Source organism: Aquarana catesbeiana, linkage group LG04, assembly GCF_042186555.1.
Source record: "Aquarana catesbeiana isolate 2022-GZ linkage group LG04, ASM4218655v1, whole genome shotgun sequence".
Lineage (NCBI taxonomy): Eukaryota > Metazoa > Chordata > Amphibia > Anura > Ranidae > Aquarana > Aquarana catesbeiana.
This window is the reverse complement of record NC_133327.1, coordinates 216,107,977-216,129,113: the sequence shown is the minus strand read 5'-3', so window position 1 is coordinate 216,129,113 and position 21,137 is coordinate 216,107,977. Positions and strand designations below refer to the sequence as shown.

Below are 21,137 nucleotides of genomic sequence, written 5' to 3'. Positions count from 1 at the left end.
GGACAGTTTTTCTCACGGATTAATAAATCAACTCTTTCATCCCTTTACAGTTCAGTAACAGAAATGCTTTTCACTGTTCTCAATTGTGGTGCTACTCCCTTAGGAGACAGAGAGAGCTAATTGTATCTCTGCTACAGTAACAAACATTATTTTGTACCACCATATTTCTTACACAGCCAATTACCTTTAACACAAAACAATCCTCAGCTACATTGTCACATTGTGAAAGTAGAGCAGCATTTATAGAGAGTCAGCTATATTGTGTCATGTCAACGTAAGAGGAAGAGGACTCATCCTCATTAATATCCCTTAATTCGGAAAGTTTTCCTGTAAAATGTATATCATTATTTTCATCATTAAAATTTTACTAATACCCAAATCTCTGTCCTTAGGTGAGGAGTTTTCGGAGCTCCGAAAGCTAGTTTCTGTCATTTCAGAAGAAAATAAAGAATTTGCATTTAATCTCGCAAATGCCCTCTACCTTCAAGAAGGCTTCCACGTGAAGGAGCAGTATCTCCATAGCAACAGGGATTTTTTCAAGAGTGAAATAAAGCTGGTGAATTTCCAAGATTTGAAAGCATCTGCCAAAATAATAAGTGCATGGGTAGAAAGACAAACAAATGGTAATCTATACATTCTGTGAAGATAAATAAATAGTAGTTTTTTTGTTCTAGGTAGGCATTTTATTTTATACGAAATAAAATAGACTTGCAAAGCTGCATGAGCTTAAAGCAAAGCAGATTTTAGCATAGTAATACATAGTTGTTTGAGCTTTATACTATGCCTTTAGCATAATGCAAATCAAAGGGAAAAAAAAAAATCAGATACCAACCAATCAAATACTTGTTAACTGTTCCTACCGGATTAGTTGTTACTGTATTAGACCTAACATAGGAGTCTACTGGTTCAAGTGAAAAACTGCATTTTTAATGTTTTTGGATTATAACCTATAGCGACATTCCCTGACATGAATAATAGAGACAGGGCGCGAGATAGTGCAGATTAAAGGCTACATTTACCTTTTCCAGAAAATAGCCTATGCAGATATATAAGCCTAGTAGATATATAAAAAGAACTATTCAACTTTGTAACATGTTCATGAATCTTCTTGCCATACCAGTAGGCTATATTCGCCCTCCTGGAAGCCTGGCTGAAAAACTACGAGATCGCATTCCCAATGTCCTGCCCTGTTGCTAGAATGTGAAAACCATTGGATGCTCAACATTATAGAAGTGAAAAACATTTTTTCATGTCCTAGCAACAAGGTAGGACATGGGTATTGCTAATTGGGAATTTTTCAGCTAGGCCTATAGGTATGGCAATAAAATTTATGAGCAATTAACAAAGGTGCACAGTTTTTTAATTTCTACTGGGGCCTCTTAAAGCAGAACTTCACCCAAAAGGGGAAATTCCACTCTTCCTCCTCCTTCCTCCCTTCACATTTGGCACGTCATTTGGGGGGGGGGGGGTACCTGGCTTTTGACCCCCTCCATCCTCCATACCCTTCTGGAATATGTCACTGGTCCCAGAAAGCTGCGGGACCATTCAGATAGCTCAGAGCGGCTCGCTCATGGGCAGTGAGAAGCTGGCTGCGAAACCGCAAGCAGTCACAGCCGGCTGCCTACAGCTAATATGCCGGAACTGGGGACCAAAGCCCTGTGAAGAAACTGGCCGGGTCAGGATAGCACTGAATCATGGGACAAGTGAGTGTCTGTTTATTAACAGTTAGCAGATGCAGTTTTTGTAGTTGCTGACTTTTAATTTTCCACAGGTCACTGAAGAACTGCTTCACCTGCATAGGCTTTTTTTCTGGGATAGGTACACTTAGCCTTTAAACCACTTTAATAAAAAGAAAAAGTATAAAATTGCACTTACAATTAATTGACTTGATCAAGGCATGTTTCCAAAGTACAACCACTGGACCACCCAGTCACATCTCCAGTTGCTGAATATTCTCTCATTGTGAAGCCGACAATGGGAGAAAGAGTAATGCCCTGTACACATGACCGATTTTTGCCAGCGGAATAAACTCAGAAGGTTTCTCCGACGGAACTCTGACGGAATTCCGTTCAAGCGGTCTTGCCTACACACGGTCAAACCAAAGTCCGACCAAAGTCTGACTGTCCAGAACGCGGTGACGTACAACACATACGACGGGACTAGAAAAAGGACGTTCAATAGCCAGTAGCCAATAGCTTCCGTCTCGTACTTACTTCAGAGCATGCGTTGTTTTTGGTCCGTCGGAACAGCATACAGAGGAGCGGTTTTCCCGATAGGAATTAGTTCCGTCGGAAATATTTAGAACATGTTCTATTTCTAGGTCCGTCAAAATTTTCTAAAAAAAAAAAGTCCGATATGGCATACACACGATTGGAATGTAGGATGAAAAGCTTCCGTCTGACTTTTTTCTGTCGGACATTCCGCTTGTGTGTACGGGCATTAGGCAAGTTGGTTTCACTGAGGTAGATACCGGGAGAGCCAGAAAGAAGATAGATATAAAGATGTCACAAGGTGTCACAAAAGGGACCAAAGTTGTATACTTGGTGAAAATTGTACCTCCACTAAACACTGACATGTTTTTGAGGCCATGCCCTTCACATGCTTTCACCTCACTGACATGTCCTAACATTACTGTACAAAATGTATAGTTTCCAAGTGTCCCTCTTTCTGCAGGACTCAAGTTCCGTAGTGCCCAGCACCAGCCATGTTTTAGCAGGAAAGGGATATGGGCATGAGTTGCCATGGCAGGCGCAATGAAAAGAACCAAGTTACTGTTTTCCTGACACAGGAAAATGTTCTCATATTCCAGGAACAATGGCAACTAAGCATTGTTGCATTTTATACAAATTTAATGAAGTCTTGACTTTTTTCTTCTTTTGCTCTTTGTTTTGGTGGGTCATAATATAGTGCAATTTTATACTGGTGTGGTGTTTGTGAGCTATTCAGCCCCATGTGTGCATAGTATCAATGCTTGAAAATGATCATTTAACAAGAGAGCCCTCTGAATATCAATTTTTGGCACCATAAAGTTCCAGAAGTTGCCAGGCCATTCAAGTGTGTGATATGTGAAGCATACATGAGTATTGCTGTGTGGCAAGGTATGAGTGGTACAATATAAGCGTTAAATTGATGATAGAAGACTCCAAGTCAAGATAACTGATGAGAGGTGAGCAGTGAGGGATAAGTGGTGCAGAAGAAGTGACGAGCAAGAGATGATGAAGGATGATTATTAAGGGATGAGGAGAATGGTAAGTGAGCATGATAAATGATAAGTTAAGAACAAGACTACAGTAGCCGTTTTCTCAAATATATAGAAAAGAGAGCACATTTCCATGTTCTGTTATTCCTGTAAAATCTCTTGCTAAAGGTTGTTTTTGAAACCTATTGAGGTCAAGTGGTTTGTAAGTAATTTGGTCATTTTACAGATAATGGGCATATGAACTTAACAAGATGCTCCTTGTTTAAGGGACCTTTCATAAAAATAAACTATTTTTCCCTTAGCATCACACTCAGCCTTCATCCACTATGTGCAGTAACTCCACAGGTCCCATCTGTTCATTTGTATAACCTTTCACATAAGACCATGGAAAAATATCCTGGTAACCAAGTATTTCTCTCAATGCATCAGTGGTCAGTGAGATAAATCGAGCCCACATGTTCTCTTCTCACAATTACAGCTAGACATTAGTACATGCTGGGAGAGTTTACTTTGCTATTTTCAAAGCTGCTATCTTTCAGAATTCTAGAACTACATTACATGTGATAAAGAAATGGCTTTAATGCTTTCTCTTTATAATGTCTCAGCTACTGCATAGAGGATTGTGCATAAACAAAACTCTATATAAAATCCTATATAAAATATAGAAATAGTGTTTCTGGACAGCTGTGAGCCCTAGTTAAGAAGCAATATATACAGGAAAACCTTGGATTGAGAGTAACTTGGTTTGAGAGCTTTGTGCAAGACAAGCAAAATTTTAAAATAAATTTTGACTTGATATACAAGCAATGTCTTGATATACAAGTAGCGTCATGTCACAACTGAGTATAAAAGAGAAGAGAAGTGCCTCTAAGTGTAGCAATATGGTTACATTTAATGAAGATACAACATTTAGAAACATATTGCTACACTTATGCCGCATACACACGAGCAGATTTCTTGTCGGAAAAAGATATGACGGCTTTTCCGACGGGATTCCGCTCAAGTTTGCCTTGCATATACACGGTCACGCAAAAGTTTGCTGAACTTATGATCGTTAAGAACGTGGTGACGTACAACACTATGACAAGCCGAGAAAATGAAGTTCAATGCTTACGAGCATGCGTCAAATTGTTTCAGAGCATGTGTAGGAATTTTGCCACAGACAATTGCATTTTTCAGGAACTTTTCCTGACCGCTCTCAATCTTTTGCTGGCTGGAATTCAGCCAGCAAAAGTCCAAAGGAGCATACACACGGTCGCATTTTCCGGCGAAAAACTCTCATCGGTATTTTGTGGGCCAAAATTCCGATTGTATGTATGCGGCATTAAAGGTGCCTCTCTACTCTTTCATACACTCTAGCTCCTGCTGGATTTTTCTTCTAATCCCGTGGTGGAGGCTTCCATTTGTGGATGGACATTTTATGGTTAAACAACCTGGTCACATTGCTAAAGTCTTTTTATATGGACTAGAAACTGAAGGACCTATGAATAAATGGTTGTGGAACGAATCATTTGAGTGTTCATGATTTCTTATGGGGAAATTCACTTTGATATACAAGTGCTTTGGATTACAAGCATGTTTCTGGAATGAATTATGCCCGCAATCCAAGGTTTTACTATATTTATAAAGTGGTTGTAAAGCTCTGACGTGAAAAAAATTAACAAAGCCTATCCTTCTATTGAGTACTTGCTTCAGTTAAAAGAACTGTGATTTCTGTCTGCAGTCTTGTTCCTCTGCTATCTGCATGAGTCATTTCTCACTCACTCCAAGGGATTGAGGAGGATGGGGAGGGGAGTTCCAGCACAAAGCCTGTGATTGACAACCTCAGCTCTGCATGTTTCCCTATGCGATTGTGTAGAGGGGGGTGTGTCTCTTCCCTCCACTCAGGTCTCACATTACACTCAGTTTACCTTTCTGTGATGTCAGATCCCTGTCCCCTGCCTCTGGAAGCTCAGGGATGCTTTGTAAATTCTGAACTTTAAACAGATGTAAAGAAGAGATGGCTGCAGATAAAGAGGTACAACATATGTAAGATTTTTTTAATGTCTGTGTGTATCACCTAAGGCTAATCACTTCACTGGGTATGTGTAAGGCTACTTTCACGCTGGATGTTAGCGCTAAAGCGACCCTAGTTTTTGCTGTGCTTTAGCACTGTTTTAGCTGCGCTTTTGCAGCGCTTTTCGGCAGCTAGAGGAGTGCTCATTACCCAAAAAAATGGTAAAAAAGTCCTGTTTTGCCATGCTTTCAAAATGCTTTTAAGGCGCTTTGGAAGCGCTGCCCATTCATTGCAATAAATACAGCACTCCCAACCTGCCCCAAAGATGCTGCTTGCAGGACTTTCCATAATGTCCCGCAAGCGCACTATTCTAGAGATGTGGAAGCTGAACCTTCTTTTTTTTTTTTTTTTAATTTTACATAAAGTATTTGTACATAAACTTCCAAGGTAGTCATAAACTGGTTGAGTTGCTTGTCATTTTTAGTTTTGGCTGTGCTTTGTATGCACGAGAGAGAGGTCTTTAGTTGCCATGAACATGTCTGGATCTCTCATGTGTTGCTATATCTAAAAGTAGCTAAACATGTTCTCAATTATTGTGATTGCTCCATGTGGGCGGGGCAAGTAGGTTGGTACCCAACTTGTAACAATGGCACCCAAAGTCCAGAGAAAAATTGAGCAGTTACTATTTTGTTGAGTCGATGGTAACACAATTAACAAATTGAGCAACAATCGGCAATCACTAGCGCTAGTAATGTGGCTGTAGGAACTGCAGCAGAACACAGTAAGTAACAGTTCCAGACATGGCTGTTGTAGCAAACGTAGTACCACTGACAGTACAAGTGCAGTAATGGTGAAAATGGAAGGCACAGAAAAGCTAGCGGTACATTGGTAGATCTTCAGCTTCAAGGAGTAACACTTGCATAGCCTACATTACCAGAGCATCATCAACAAGAGGGGTGGCTGACACTTGGAAGAGCTGAGCGAGTCCTATGAAGTAGTACCTGAAACCGGAGGATAACAGAGCAGACAATTTTATCCCTAATCTCTCCCTTCCTGAGCAGGAACATTTCCCTAAGGCTATTGCACTGTCCCTAGCAAACATGGTTCCTTTCCCTACTCTAGCCACTGCTAATTATAAGCATTGCCTACACTAAAGAAGGCCACTATGGTCATCCAGTGTGGCAGTGTGCAATCGGACCATTACTCCCCAGGGTGTCACAATGTTCCTCTCATCCTCCACTTCATCTGTTTAGCGGCACAGCTACACAGTGCCACCTACAGAATGGTGACTAAACTGCACCTCTCTACATCTATATATCTCAGTGTTGGTTTCCTCACTAATTTTAATAGGAAATACACTTCACCTAGATGGCATCTTAATGGTAAGTTTCCACATATACCAGCAAACATATGCAACTAAGACCTCTGCTTTATTTACAGTGATCCTGACAGTGTCTTCCAATAAGTTCAATTTTCTGGGCAGTGGGATTGAGTGTTAGAGAATTTTCTTCTATGCACTTTTATAGTACTGCCCTTCCCAAATACACCTCTTCTTGTTAGTTATAGATTGATTGAAGCCTTAGGCGTTTTTTTTTAACGTTTTTGCAATAGAGTTTTTTAGCGTTTATTAGCGGTTTTTAGCGTTTTTCTGCATTAGCGTTTTTTAGCGGGGTTTTTTTTTTCAATATTTTTTTTTTATTTTTTCAATGGATCAAAAACGTTGGTGAGTGACGTTTTGAGCGTTTATCAGCGTTAGAGTGTTTTTACAGCTGAAAAACCTCTCTCAGAACCCACTGGCCCTGGGTTTTTTTTACAGCTTAAAAACGCCTATGCCATTTGCAGCTCAAAATCGCCTAAGTGGGCATGAAGCCATAGACTAACATAGAAAGGCGTTTTTAAGCTGCAAAAAACGCTCAAAAAAGCGGCTGTAAAAACGTCCGTGTGCATGAGGCCTTAAAGTCTATGAATAATTATTATGCCCTTAAATTTGAATAACCCTATTGACAGTTTGAGCAACCATGTTTCCTTTTTTAAATATAGCCAAGTAAAACTGTGTTTTATATAAGCTAGGTTTTGTGGAGTTTTTGCAGTTACTAAGGATTTTGTATGTATTTCTCTTTATTGTTATCAAGTAATTCAATTTCCTAAATGGATGATGGTAAAATCTATTAACAAAAATGAAACGAAAGACTAACATATTCAGAGCATGTCATCTTTTTACCCAAATGAAAGCCACAAGTTTATAAATGATTGCCATGAGCATCATATAAAAACCTTCAACAAAAGGTGCTTTTAGAATAGGGTTTACAGATGGCTCACACATCTATTCTGAATAGAACCAGTTATATTTTTCAATATTTTTTACCTTTTTTTTTGTACAGGAAAAATCAAACATATGTTCTCAAGTGGAGACTTTGAGCCACTCACAAAACTTGTTTTGGTCAACGCTATTTACTTCAGAGGAGAATGGAAATACAAGTTTAGCCCAGATGCCACTCATCCACAAGACTTCAGAGTAAAGAAAGGCAATGTAACCAAGATACCAATGATGCATCTCCAAACAGCAACAAAGATCGGTAATTCAAGTGTTCAAGAAAAAACATGTTCAGTATATAGTACACTTAACAAATTTTAATGTTGCTTTTAACAGATGGGACAGCAATGAAGCAGAAACACCCAAAAGCTATGTTTTCTATTTCATCCAATCTGTTCAAGGACAAAATGTAACTGCCTTAGACTACCCAGCTATTAACTAGAGAATCAATTCACAATCAAGCTCAGCTTTCTGGGTTTTGATATATTTTGCTACTATGTATACAAAAAAATCCATATAAATAGGTTCCTAGTTGGATTTGAGCTCAAACATAACTGAGAAGATCAGAGGACGTCAGGGTAGCCCAAAAATACTGTCAGGCACATCAGCTCCTTTGGTAAAAAAGACTCATCAAACCTGTCTGGGACTGACCCCATACTGTAAACATAATATAGCATTGATCTACTAAAGGGGTAGAGAATATTTACTTAGTTTAGTTCAAAAAGTGAAGTTGTGTTCACTTTGAATGTTCAGCCATAGGCACCGAAATTGTGCTTTGTGCATGACTGCATAACTGAAGTCAATACAGCTTTACTTTTTTCATTAAAGTGATTTTAAAGGAAAGATAAAAAAAAAAAACAAACAAATATGTTACACATCCTGCTCTATGCAATGGTTGTGCACAGAGCAGCCCTGATCCTCTTCCTTTTTGGGCCAACTGCTGGCGGTCCTGGCTCCTCCCCCCTGCCGAGGGCTCCCGATAGCTAGCCTCTTCCATTAACCCACAGAGCACTCTCAGCCTCATTTGCTCACTGTCTGAGATTGACAGCAGCAGGAGTCTATGGCTCCCGCTGCTGTGTGAGCCAATGAGGAGGAAGAGGTCTGAAAGAGCCGCAGCTCTCATACAGATCACTGGATTGAGATGGGGCTCAGGTAAATATAAGGGGGAGCTGTACCCAGAAGGTATTTTTCTTTAATGAATAGAGTGCTTTCAGGTAAAAAATCTTGAGCCTTTAGGAACCACTTTAACCGCTTGCCGACCAGCCGCCTCAGTTGTACTGCAGCAGAATGGCACAGGCAGGCGAATCGCCGTTATGTCACGTCGGTTCCTAAGGCGGCCACTAGGGGCACGCGCCCACTGCTCACCCCAGGAGCCGACGCGAGTTCCCCCATGATTGCTCAGTACACGGCGAGAACCGGAATCTCTCGCAGATCGCCGTCATTACTAGTAAAAAAAAGAAATAATAAAAATGCTATAAATCTATCCCCTATTTTGTAGACCCTATAACTTTTGCGCAAACCAATCAATATACGCTTATTGCGATTTTTTTACCAAAAATATGTAGAAGAATACATATCAGCCTAAACTGAGAAAAAAAATGGGGATATTTATCATAGCAAAAAGTACAAAATATTGTGTTTTTTTCAAAATTGTCGCTCTTTTTATTGTTTATAGCGCAAAAAAATAAAAACCGCAGAGATGATCAAATACCACCAAAAGAAAGCTCTATTTGTGGGAAAAAAAGGACGTCAATTATGTTTGGGTACAGTGTCGCACGACCGTGTAATTGTCAGTGAAAGCCACGCAGTGCTGAATCGCAAAAAGTGCTCTGGTCAGGAAGGGGGTAAAATCTTCCGGGGCTGAAGCAGTTAAACGAAATAAACATTCACTTTGATATGTAAATATTAAATAAATTGGAAAAAAAAACAAATCCATCGATTTACTGGTCTTTGCCAGGTCTAATTTTATATGAGCAAACAATGAAACCTGGCGATTGTGCCACTTTAGTCCTCATGCATATTGGACAATATTTTCCTGCCTCTAATTGCCCTTGAATGTGAGCTTATGTGTCCATGCACACATAGGTGTTTAGAGGAGTTTAGAGACCGGAGCGTTTAGAGGCAGAATAAAAAAAAACACTGCCAGTACTGCCAGGAGCAGTGACATTTTGACAGAGAAAACGCGTTACACATGTAATCGTTTCTAAAGGTGCGTTAGCATTAGGCACATTTAGTGCTTGAGTGTTATTTCATTTCAATGGCCAGAGTAAATTATTATTTTGGCCAATGAAATGAATTAAAACCCAAACACTTGATGCTGCTAAATACACGTAATTCGTTAAACATCTACCATCTACTGATGGTTTTAACCCAGTGCCTCAATTTTTAATTGTTACATATATGTTTTTTTTCCTCCTAAGATCTCCAACAATGGGTGGTCTTCAGTGATGCAAAGAACAGTGCTGAAATTATCAATATATTGTGAGTGCAGGATGATGTGGTAATGCCTCCTTAGGGCAAGTCAATACTCTCTGCACTCACAGCATATTCTCAATCTTCCAGGTTGAATGATGCTATGTATATGAGTGCTAAGAAGTACATTGTACGTTAAAAATCATCACATTTTAGTGCAATAGCATACACCCAGATTGCATTGCAGTGTCCTCTCATCCTAGGGTTTTTTACATTTGTTTCAGGATATTTTTCTGAGAATAATTTGAAATACAAGGTATTGGAACTTCCATACAAAGGAGACAAGGTCAGCTTAGTACTAGCGCTCCCAGAAGAAAATGTGGAAATAGAAGATCTTGAAAAAAAGTTGACAGAACCAGTACTAAGGGGCTGGAACACAAAGATGACAGAGGAAACTGTGGAAATTAGCTTGCCTAGGTGAGTTAACATTAAAATGCTTTTTATACTCTAACTTGAGATATACAGTATCCAGTTCAACTTAAACCTCAAGTTAGATAAAGATAAATGTGCCAATTCTGGTAGCATTTAGATTTTCATGGATTCATTTATGCCTGGTGATCTCTCTTATACCACCCTTTAAAATGGGTTGTGACACTTCATCAGAAATCATATCTCAACTTGTGGCTATTCAGAGTAGAATGTCACCAACATAGTTCAGTGTTACTAATCAGTCCATATCACCGGGGGGAAAGTCTGACCATGTCACAACATTTCATATAACCAGTACAATGTATATGTAGCCATTACAGATGAGTCGAACACCCACCGGTTCGGTTCACACCAAAACATCCGAACATGCAAAAAAGTTTGTTCGAACATGCAAACACCGTTAAAGTCTATGGGACACGAACGTGAAAAATCAAAAGTGCTATCAGCAGATCACACCATTGCTGTTTGCAACCTATGTCTGAAGCGATCAAGCATGGCCAGAACAGCAGCCGCTTGGGCACCACATGCTTGACCAGATATATGATGACCTCCCATGCAGTCTGTTTCCCGTATGCTATATTTGAGATTTAATATCTCTCAGATATGATTTGGGTTAAATGAGAGTTATTTGACCATGAGTGAAAGCTTTAACACAATAACATTTATTAGTGAGTAGTTGAAAGTCTAGCTAATACACAACCATCTATCTATAGTCTACACCAAGGAAGAAAATATTAGGTTAAAATAAGAGAATTACATGAAGGAATACAGAGTATATTCCTTAAAACATTAATCTACAAACATATTTAGTTACAAGTAAAATGCAGACCTTTCCCATAATTACTCTTTGCACCAAGGTTCCATTCTGATGGCTGCTCTCCCATAAAAGTGTGTGTTTCCCTCCTATCTAGTCTGTGTATATCATTACAGGCTGATGCCTCATTGGTTGGCATAGCGTGGCTCTGATTGGCGAGCTTCCCTATTCCTGGTTAAGGACTGGCTACATCTCCAATCCCTATACTTTGCATAAGTCAGCCCCCTTTAATGCAAATCCTTGTGACTATTCTGAGCAGGAGATTAACTTGAAGTTTCCAGGGAAGTTAAGTATTGATTACGGGTTGGCCTCCCTTCATTGCATATCCCAGCATGGGATCCTTTGAAGTGAGTATGTGTAAAACAATGAGGTTTGGATCCCATTGTTTGTAATGAAGGTATAGCAATAGGTGTCCCAAGTACTTGCAACCAATCTACTAGCAGTACACCACCATATGATTTTAGCAGGCAAATTTCCCTACCCCAGTTGCTAAACCATAAAAAGAAATTTGGTCCCAGCCATCCACATGCTCAGCATCTGAATGCTAGCTTGGCCAGATTTCTAGCACTGCAACTGCTGCCTTCAGCTGGTAGACTCTGCCCCCTTTCGTGAATTTGTGAAATGTGCTCTAACTCAGTGGTAGGTTCCAAAATGGCATTTCTTTTCACGGAAGGCCATTCTGGCTCTCTACCAGCATGTGGAAGGCAATGTTTTGGCCTCGTTGGACAGGGCAGTCAGCAGTAAGGTGCATATTACCGCTGACTCATGGTCTAGCAGGCATGGACAGGGATGTTACCTTTCCTTCACGGCGCACTGGATAACTCTGCTGGCAGCTAGGAAGGATGCAGGACAGGGTTCAGTATTGTTGGAGCTTGTTCCGCCACCACGCCTCCAAAATGCTAGTGGTGATTCTGCCACAGTTCTCTCCTCCACCCCCTCCTCCTCTTCTTCCTCTATGGCCTCTTCTGCAGATTTGTCCTCTGAACCAGCGGTGCTCTGTAAGCATTCAAGGGGCTACAGAAGCACTCAGGCAACAAGATGCCATGCGGTGCTTGAGTTGGTCTGCTTAGGGAACGGGAGCCACACTGGGGCAGAGATTCTGTCAGCTCTGCAGAGGCAGGTTTAGAGGTGGGTGACGCCATGCCAGCTTCAGCCAGGAATGGTTGTATGCGACAATGGCACCAACCTTCTCTCCACCCTCCGACAGGGACACTTCACCCATGAATCCTGAATTCGGTGGTGCAGCGGTTCATGAGCAGGTACCCAGGCTTACAAGATCTCTCTTAGGCAGACCAGAAAAGTCTGTGGTCATTTCCGCCGGTCATACAATGCAAGGGCTCGGCTTGCTGACATTCAAAGGGAATGCAACCTGCCCACCAACCGCCTCATTTGTGACATTTCCACCAGGTGGAACTCAACGTTGGCAATGCTGCAGCGGCTGCACACACAGTAGAGGGCCATCAATGAGTACCTGTGTGAGTATGGCACCAGGACAGGGTCAGGGGAGCTTGGCTTCTTTTCGCCACGCCAGTGGCTACTGATCAAGGGTGCATGCACTGTTCTGTCACCATATGAGGAGGCCACGAGGATGGTGAGCAGCGACAATGCATGCATCAGTGATACTGTCCCTCTTGTCTTCCTGTTGGAGCACACGCTTTGTGGAATAATGGACCGGGCACTTGAGGCAGAACAGCGGGAGGAAGAGGAGGACTTCCTTACCTCTCAAGGCCCCCTTTATCCAGACAGTATTCCTGCGGGCCCACCAAACACACAGGAAGAAGAGTAGGAGTAGGATTGTGTCAGCATGGACGTGGAGGATAACACTCAGTAGCAGTCTTAAAGAGATGGTTTTTAGTCCCCAGAAACCCAAGGAGTTGTACGTGGCTGGGAGGAGGTTGTTACGGATCATGTGATCCTTAGTGACCCAGAGGACTCAGAGCTGAATGCCTCTGCAAACTTACGCTGCATGGCCTCCCTGATTCTGCAAAGCCTGCGAAAGGACCCTAGGATTCGTGGTATCAAAGAAAGGGATCATTACTGGCTGGCAACCCTTCTTGATCCACGTTACAAGGGTAAGGTTGCAGAACTCATCCTGCCTTTGCAGAGAGAGCAGAGGATGAAACATCTTTAGGAGGCCTTGAAGAAAAGTTTGTGTAACGCATTTCCAGACCCTGGGAGGTTGCCATTTCCTGGTTGCTGGACAACATGTTTCTGAGGCTTCGTTCGGTCAGAGGAAGAGCGGTGGAGAAGGTGGACAGCTGACCGATGACTTTAAACAATTTTTCAGTCCTCAGCGCCAAGGTCTGATAGATTCCAGCAACCATTGCCAGCGTTTGCATTATATGGTGCATGAATATCTAGGGGCAAGAGCAGACTTGGAGACCTTTCCAACAGAGCATCCACTGGGTTACTGGGTCTTGAGGTTGGACCACTGACCAGAACTTGCTCAATATGCAATTGAGGTACTGGCATGTCCTGCATCCAGCATGCTTTCTGAACGCACATTCAGTGCTGCTGGAGGGTTTGTAATGGATCAAAGAGTGCGCCTGTCCACAGACTCCATTGATAGGATCACATTTATAAAAATGAATCAGTCCTGGATCAGCAGCTATCAAGCACCTGATGCTGATGTAACTGATTGAATTTGCTATAGATCTGAGATCCCTTGAACACTGCCTATGCTGCCTATCCTATACCTCCTCAATCATGATGATGTTCAAACAATATTTTTTATTTAGGGCACCACCACCACCACCCAAGGCCCAATTTTTCGACCCCTGTTTAACAGGGGCATGTAATTCCAATTTTTGAAATAATATTTCACAGCAGGGCCTGTTCCTGCACCCAACAAGAGTATCTGTGAGGGGTTACAGTGTTGCGGTACCACCAAAGGCCCAATTTTTCTGCCCCTGCCCCAGCAGCAGAAAAAAAGGACATGCTTGCCCCTCGGCCACCTGCAGAGGATGCACCATGTCCACGACCAGCACTTTTGACTGTTGACACAGAGCCTGCTTGCCCTCTTTTAGTGGCCTGTAAGAGTTTGTCTCTCCTTGGTATATATATATCAAATACACTGCCTGAAGTAGATTAGAAATAGTACACCACGGAATGCACTGTAGAATGTAGATACAGGCTACACTGACTGGATGCAAAGTATGTATATGTATATATATATATATATATATATATATATATACACACATACACACACTAGACTGACTGTATATATATCAAATACACTACCTGAAGTAGATTAGAATGTAGATATAGACTGGATGCAGAGTATATATATATATATATATATATATATATATATATATATATTAGACTGACTGGACTGTATATATATATATATATATATATATATATATATATATATATATATATATATATATATATATATATATACAGCCCTGAGGAGGAGGAGCAGTATAGAGTGCTGTAATGGGAAAGGAGCTCAGCAGCCGGGCATAGCATCCAGGGTGGAGGGGGTGGTCGAAGGGCTTTGGGGGGAGCGCAACTTAGATCTAGGGGGGGCAAAGCCACGTGACACTAAATCTGGAGCCTGCAGCCCCTCAGGCGGCCCTCAGGAGGTGTTAAGGGATTTGTTTTAGCAATTTCTGAAGGTTTCTCTGTCAGTGTTGGCAAGTGTTAGGGGAAGGTCTTTTCCCCAGTTGTCAGGTAAGCGCCTTTTTCCCAGGTGGGGGGTACAGAGAATCCCAGCTGGTGACTAGGAGACACCGAGTGGTGTCTTACCTCACCAGTGACATCAGTCCCATCGTGGCTACAGCACTCTCCTCCTCTTAACTCACTGAGCTCGGTTACCATTCCATGTTGTCAGCAAAAGCACAGACACCGGGCTGTTCTCACCGCATGCTCCTCTCCATTCAGGAAATGGCTCACAGCTTCTCCCCAGCCAATGAGAATGGAGGGGTGTGGACTGTGGAAGGAAAATTGGAAGCCCAGTGCTGGAACGTGGCTGTGGGGCGCTAGGGCAGATCAGAGCTGGACTTTGTGCAGGATATGATAATATGACAGGGAGGCTGCAGGGGTCCCCTGGAGCTAGGGGCGGGGTTGCGATTGTTACCCCTGCAACCCCTTATGCTATGCCCATGTGTGATGCCACAGAGTTATTAGTTATATTTAATTCTGTCCAAAGAAAAGGACAATTGAAGAAATAAATCAGGTATTTGATTGGTTTCTGCCTACTACTACTACTACTACTACTACTACTATGTGTGCTTTTGCAGTTCTCTTTAAAAAAAAAATTTATTATTATTTATTTACAGGTATGAAACAGAACACAGTAGTATGACATTACAGCACATTCTTGGCAAAAACTATCAGTGGTAACATGTAGACTATGGAAAATACAGAGGGTAGTAGTATCTAGACCATGTGACATACCCAATATCTAAACCGTAACATGCAGTAACAAACAAATCAGATTCAAGCTACTGTTAGGCAAAAACATTGCTAAAAGTTCTTGTGAGCAGTGTGGATAAATGCATAAATACACACCAACAATAAGTTCTGAAAGGCTATATAAGTGTGTCATTTGAATATTCTGTAATTTTTATCATTGCAGATTTAAAATAGAACAGAAGGTTGATTTAAAGCCTGCTCTGCTGAACCTAAAAGTGACCAATGTGTTCGACCAAAATTGCGATCTTTCAGGAATAACAGGTGACTTATACCAATGTTATCGAAAACATTCAGGTGCCTACAAAAATGATTGACCCAGATTCATTTAAAAATCATGTTTTACTCTTTAAATCAAAAGCACTCTTTGCTTCCTGCAGTTACAGGGGATAAAAAATACCATTCTTTACAGTGTTTTAATCCAAGGCCCATTACTTTTATGCACATGCTGAATGTTAAGCAGTCTACTTAAGATTTACTGATTAGGTCAGGTGTGCACTGCAGAGACCCAAGCTGCAGTGCTGAGAAACAACCAGCAGGTAGTGACTACCAAAGGCCGATTGTTACATAAGGATTGGAATTTTTCCAAGCTGTGGGTTTCAAAAGGTTAGAGAAATAACATTTGGTGTTGTTCCTGCACCTTAATTTTTAAATGGATTGTGCCCAAAACAATAAAAGCCCAGCACATCAGGCATACAGGCAGTGGCGGCCTGTAATGTAGGGTGCAGGGGTGCCGCCCCCCCTAATACATGCATCCAGCCCCCTAAGCTACATGCGGGGTGCCAGACGCATGGATTCCAATGGGTTTTTTTTGTTGAAGCACGTGATTAGAGAGCCAGAGGCTCTAATAGGTATTAAAAAAGGGCGGGTTTGGGGTGCAGAACACAGTTCACCCAGTTGTGTGACAATAGCGAATTGTTATTCACTATGGTCTTCCTGATTTTCCTTCTGGCCAATCACCCTATTGACCGAGAGGAAAAGCGATCCTATTGGCCAAGAATGAAGAGGGAAGAGACACAGGGGAAGCTGCTGTGAAGCACCAGAAGGAGGAGACACCGCCCGCCGCCCAGAGGAAGTGCTGACCGCGACCTAGACGGGGTAAGTGTGGGGCTAGTGACCCGAATGACTGACTGGGGGGTTGTGGCGGCGGATGGATTGTTTAACGCCCCCCCAAAAAAATATACCACCAGCCGCCACTGCATACAGGCTGGTATCCCCTTAGCTGGCAGGCCATGCTGTCATGTTGGGCATAACTATGGCTTCTTCAGGACGTGCTGGCAAGTGAGGAACGTCCCCTTTTAACATGGCCTGTATATCATCCAGTCCTGCTTAAAGGGTAACCTCCTCTAATAGTATTATATACTATAACATTCACACACATCATTAAACGATAAAGTTGTACCTTAGGAACTTTTAGCTATATATACAATCTTTGCAAATGGAGTGCTATTAGGGCATTACCGATTACCTTAGCGCTTATACAGCAGTATAATCATGGGAGGCAGGTGCTTAAAAGGTTGAAGATTTATCTGGTTTGATTATACTGTTATATAGGCACTGTGGTAGTAGGTAATGCCCTAATAGTGCTCCATTTGAGTAGATTGTGTATATAATTGCCAGCATGTCCTGATGAAGCTATAGTTACGCCCAGTTGGTGAAACGCATTGTCACTGGTGTGATGTCGGGTACCTTTAAGGCCACAACCACCTACCCTGGAAGCTGGTACAGCAATATGGGGACCTGGGGAGCAGTGGGACGCTCTGAAACTTGACAGGTGACAGTGGATTTGAATGCGAGCGGCCTTGATTACAGTTGGTGGGAGACATGGATGGAGCAGAGCTTTGATGATAACTGGAAGGTGGCAGGAGTGTGGAGTGGCTAGCCGTGTATGAGAGCCACACTGACTACTGTGCAATACATATGCTGTGATACTATACAACAGCTTAGAGAATGGTCTCAGTAACTAAACCAGCTGAGTGACTGTCTGCACTATTGCCTCTATCCTTTGTGCCAGTCTGCTTGCCTATGCCGACTGCTATAAATGCCGCTGCCTTCCTATCTGCTCTCTAGCTTCATAGACAGCCTGCTACCTGCTATATTCTGATATTTAACCTCTGCTTTTCTACAAATTATGATATTTACTTTTGGCATCTGGACATTTATTGCAGCTGATGGACCTAATGGCTACCTAGCACGTTTGAATTTCAGAGGGGAGCTATCGACATTTGAACAGTATAATTCACACATACTGTCAATTAAGCTGCAAAAAACTGATTGCCTGAGGGGTGTACAGTCAAGTTCACTGACATCCACCCCCCAATTGCTTGTCAGTTTGTGGGCTGTTTATGTCTAGTTGAGTCTTTTTATAATTCTGCTCACCAGCTGTGGGCAAAGTAATGCAGTCTTTATCATCATGCACTATATTGTTAACAGATTGATCTGACTATTAACTTTGCATACATTTGGTCTGTGGAAAAGGTCCGGACTGTCGGTCTGTTAACGCAAGACAACATTATCTCTTTTTTAATCGGTCTGTGGTGAAGGATTTGATGTTTTGGGGAGAGAGGGGTATCATTTACGTTATTTTTCACTACTATAATAATAATAAAGCTGTTTTTAATAGTTTTGCAATCCCCCTTCCAAAGTCCCATTTATTAATTTACTATGCTTAAACCACATGGGGAGGGATGAACCGCTGTTATCCCTGAGTCTATTCTCTTCTAGCCTACCTACTTTGATGCTGCGTATACACGATTGGAATTTCGGCCCGCAAAAGACCGATGAGAGTTTTTCGTCGGAAAATGTGACCGTGTGTATGCTCCATCGGACTTTTGCTGCCCGAATTCCAGCCAGCAAAAGATTGAGAGCATGTTCTTAATTTTTCGGTCGGAAAAAGTTCCTATCTGAAAATACGATCGTCTGTGGCAATTCTGATGTGCAAAATTCCTACAAACAATTTGACGCATGCTCGGAAGCATTGAACTTCATTTTCTTGGCTCGTCGTAGTGTTGTACGTCACCGTGTTCTTGACGGTTGTAAGTTCAGCGAACTTTTGCGTGACTGTTTGTATGTAAGGCAAACTTGAGTGGAATCCCGTCAGAAAATCCGTCATATCTTTTTCCGACGAGAAGTCCGATCGTGTGTACGCGGCATAAGTCACTGACTTGGAACAAGGATTATGACTTTGCTCCAGCTTTCCTTGGGGTTGACTTACTAAAACAGAATAGTGCAAAATCTGGTGAAATCAGCTTCCAGGTTTTATTGTCAAAGCTTTATTGAACAAGCGGAAGTTGGAAGCTGACTGGCTGCTATGCACAGCTGCACCAGATTTTTCACTCTCCAGTTTTAGTAAATCAACCCCGTTGCCTACTTTTTCTTTTTACTTAGAAACACAAAGTACTTAAGCCAGTTTGTGAATAGAAAAGCCAGATAATTAGCATTTTTAACAATAGCAGTCCCTACATCCCTACTTACTTTTTTTTTTTCCCCACAAAAGTTTTATTGAAAGTTTTTCATAGATGATACAAATAGTACCATAAAACATATAAGAAAGGTACAAGTGCATGGTTCCAACTAAAGGGAGGCATAGGGTTCAATGTTCATGGAAGCAAGAGCCAAAAGATACTGCCTCTAAGCACCATTAGTAAGAAGGCCGCATAAGGAAACTTATATTAGTAGGGAGAAATCTTTTACAGAAAAAACATTGCAGCGTACTACAGGCCTGTTTGACTCATGTTGGAATGGGAGATTTCAAATGAAGGTACCCAGTATGGCTTTTGGAAGTACTAAAGAACATACAGGAATTAGGAGTAGCATCCGACTACCATGTCGGCACTCGACTCCACATCCTTATTGTGAAATGAAACAGGAATACAAAGAAGAACGGGGAAAAAGAAAAAAAAGGAAGAGAGGAAGAACAGAATGAGGGAGAGGGGGAAGGGGCAATGAGGGAGGCACTGTAGTGGGAGTATGTGAGGAGGGGGTGGCATCACCGCCAGCTACCCTCCCCAGTAAACCCCCAGTGTTGTGAGAGGTATAGCGACCCTTAATGCACCTTTCAAGGGTTATCCCGGGATAAGTCCTGAAAGCACTGCAAGTTTCGGTATTCAAGATCCCTACTTACTGTTATTCTACATCACATTCTTGTTTCAGTATCTAGTAAAATACATATAGAAAAAATGGTTTCCAGTATATCACAAACACACTTAATTCAGCCAAAATTTTTCTTAGAGATGGGCAGATTTCAAAATTTCCCCCTCACTTTGTGTCGCAATTACACTTTTTTGACACCAGGACAAGAAGCGCATAAACTGGGAGTCACCAGGAGAGGAATGTCCATACATCAACAAAAATATAATAGCGGAACTCCAGTCTTATCTCCAGTCTTGCAGAGTTTCTTCCAGTGTGCATTAGAACCTGCAACAAGCCAGATGGAGCTCACCTTATTTCATGGCTGGCGGACGTCAAGCATTATCTATCATGTTCTTCTCATATTCATATTATTCTCCAGCCTTAAGACAGCCATAGAAAGCTTGAAATTAGGCCAGCTCTATGGGCAGGCTGGTTATACTGAAGTTGATCCATTGATTGACTTCAGTACAACCAGCTTTTTATTTGTTTTTTTACCCAATCAATGCCAGAGGCTATAGTCGCTCCCCACGCTCCCCATTGGCATGTAGGCAGGTTGAACTGTGTTTGGTTTTAGTCAGGGCCGTCTTTAATATTGATTGGACCCTGGGCAAACATTTTCTTGGGCCCCCCCATCCAATTTCACTCTCCACCTGCTCTGAGACATACAATAAATAGCAGCTAGACTTAAAATCAGTTTACTGTATCAGATCAAGCAGCAATTGTGATTGGTTGCCAGCGGTTACAGCATATCACTAATGCTTACTGACTGGTTGCTAGAGGTTACAGCACACCTTAGGGCTCACTGATTAGTTGCTAGAGGTTACAGCAAATGATTTATGCTTGTTAATTGGTTGCTAGAGATTATAGAGATTATAGAGATTGTACAGTAATACTGCTCACTGATTGGTTGCTAGAGGTTACAGCACATCATCTCCTCACTGCAGGGGAGCATGATATACATATGAATGCCGCCTTTATTTACCTATCAATGCCGCTAGCCACAGCTATTTACTTAGAAATGCCACTGCTATTTACATATGAATGACGGTTATTTACATGTAAATGCAGGGTCTGCAGGTGAGTCATCTGTACACAACAATAGGGCAGAGCTAGGCAGCATTAGTACCAGCACTTCACACTGAGATATCGAGACACAGCACAGGACTAAAACTTCAAGGGACAAGGGAATTTAAACTGGGATATTTGGCAAGTATGAGGCAACTGATCTGGGCCCCACAACAATGATGGGGCCCAGGGCAGCTGCCCCTTTTGCCCTGCCTTAAAGACGGCCCTGGTTTTAGTGAGTTAGCTGCTGCCCCAGGCCAGGGGAAGGGTTAACTTGTGAAGTTCTGTTCCCAGG

General features: G+C 41.9%; 1 protein-coding gene across 1 annotated transcript in view; it reads left to right on the top strand.

Annotated features, from left to right (window-relative positions):
• Nucleotides 1-21,137, top strand: part of SERPINI2 (serpin family I member 2) — a 57,778-nt gene that overhangs the window by 21,632 nt on the left and 15,009 nt on the right. The window contains exons 2-5 of the mRNA XM_073629091.1: nt 393-623; nt 7,577-7,771; nt 10,206-10,398; nt 15,813-15,910. Of these exons, the coding sequence (XP_073485192.1) occupies nt 393-623; nt 7,577-7,771; nt 10,206-10,398; nt 15,813-15,910 (717 nt within the window). The remainder of the gene's footprint in view (nt 1-392; nt 624-7,576; nt 7,772-10,205; nt 10,399-15,812; nt 15,911-21,137) is intronic.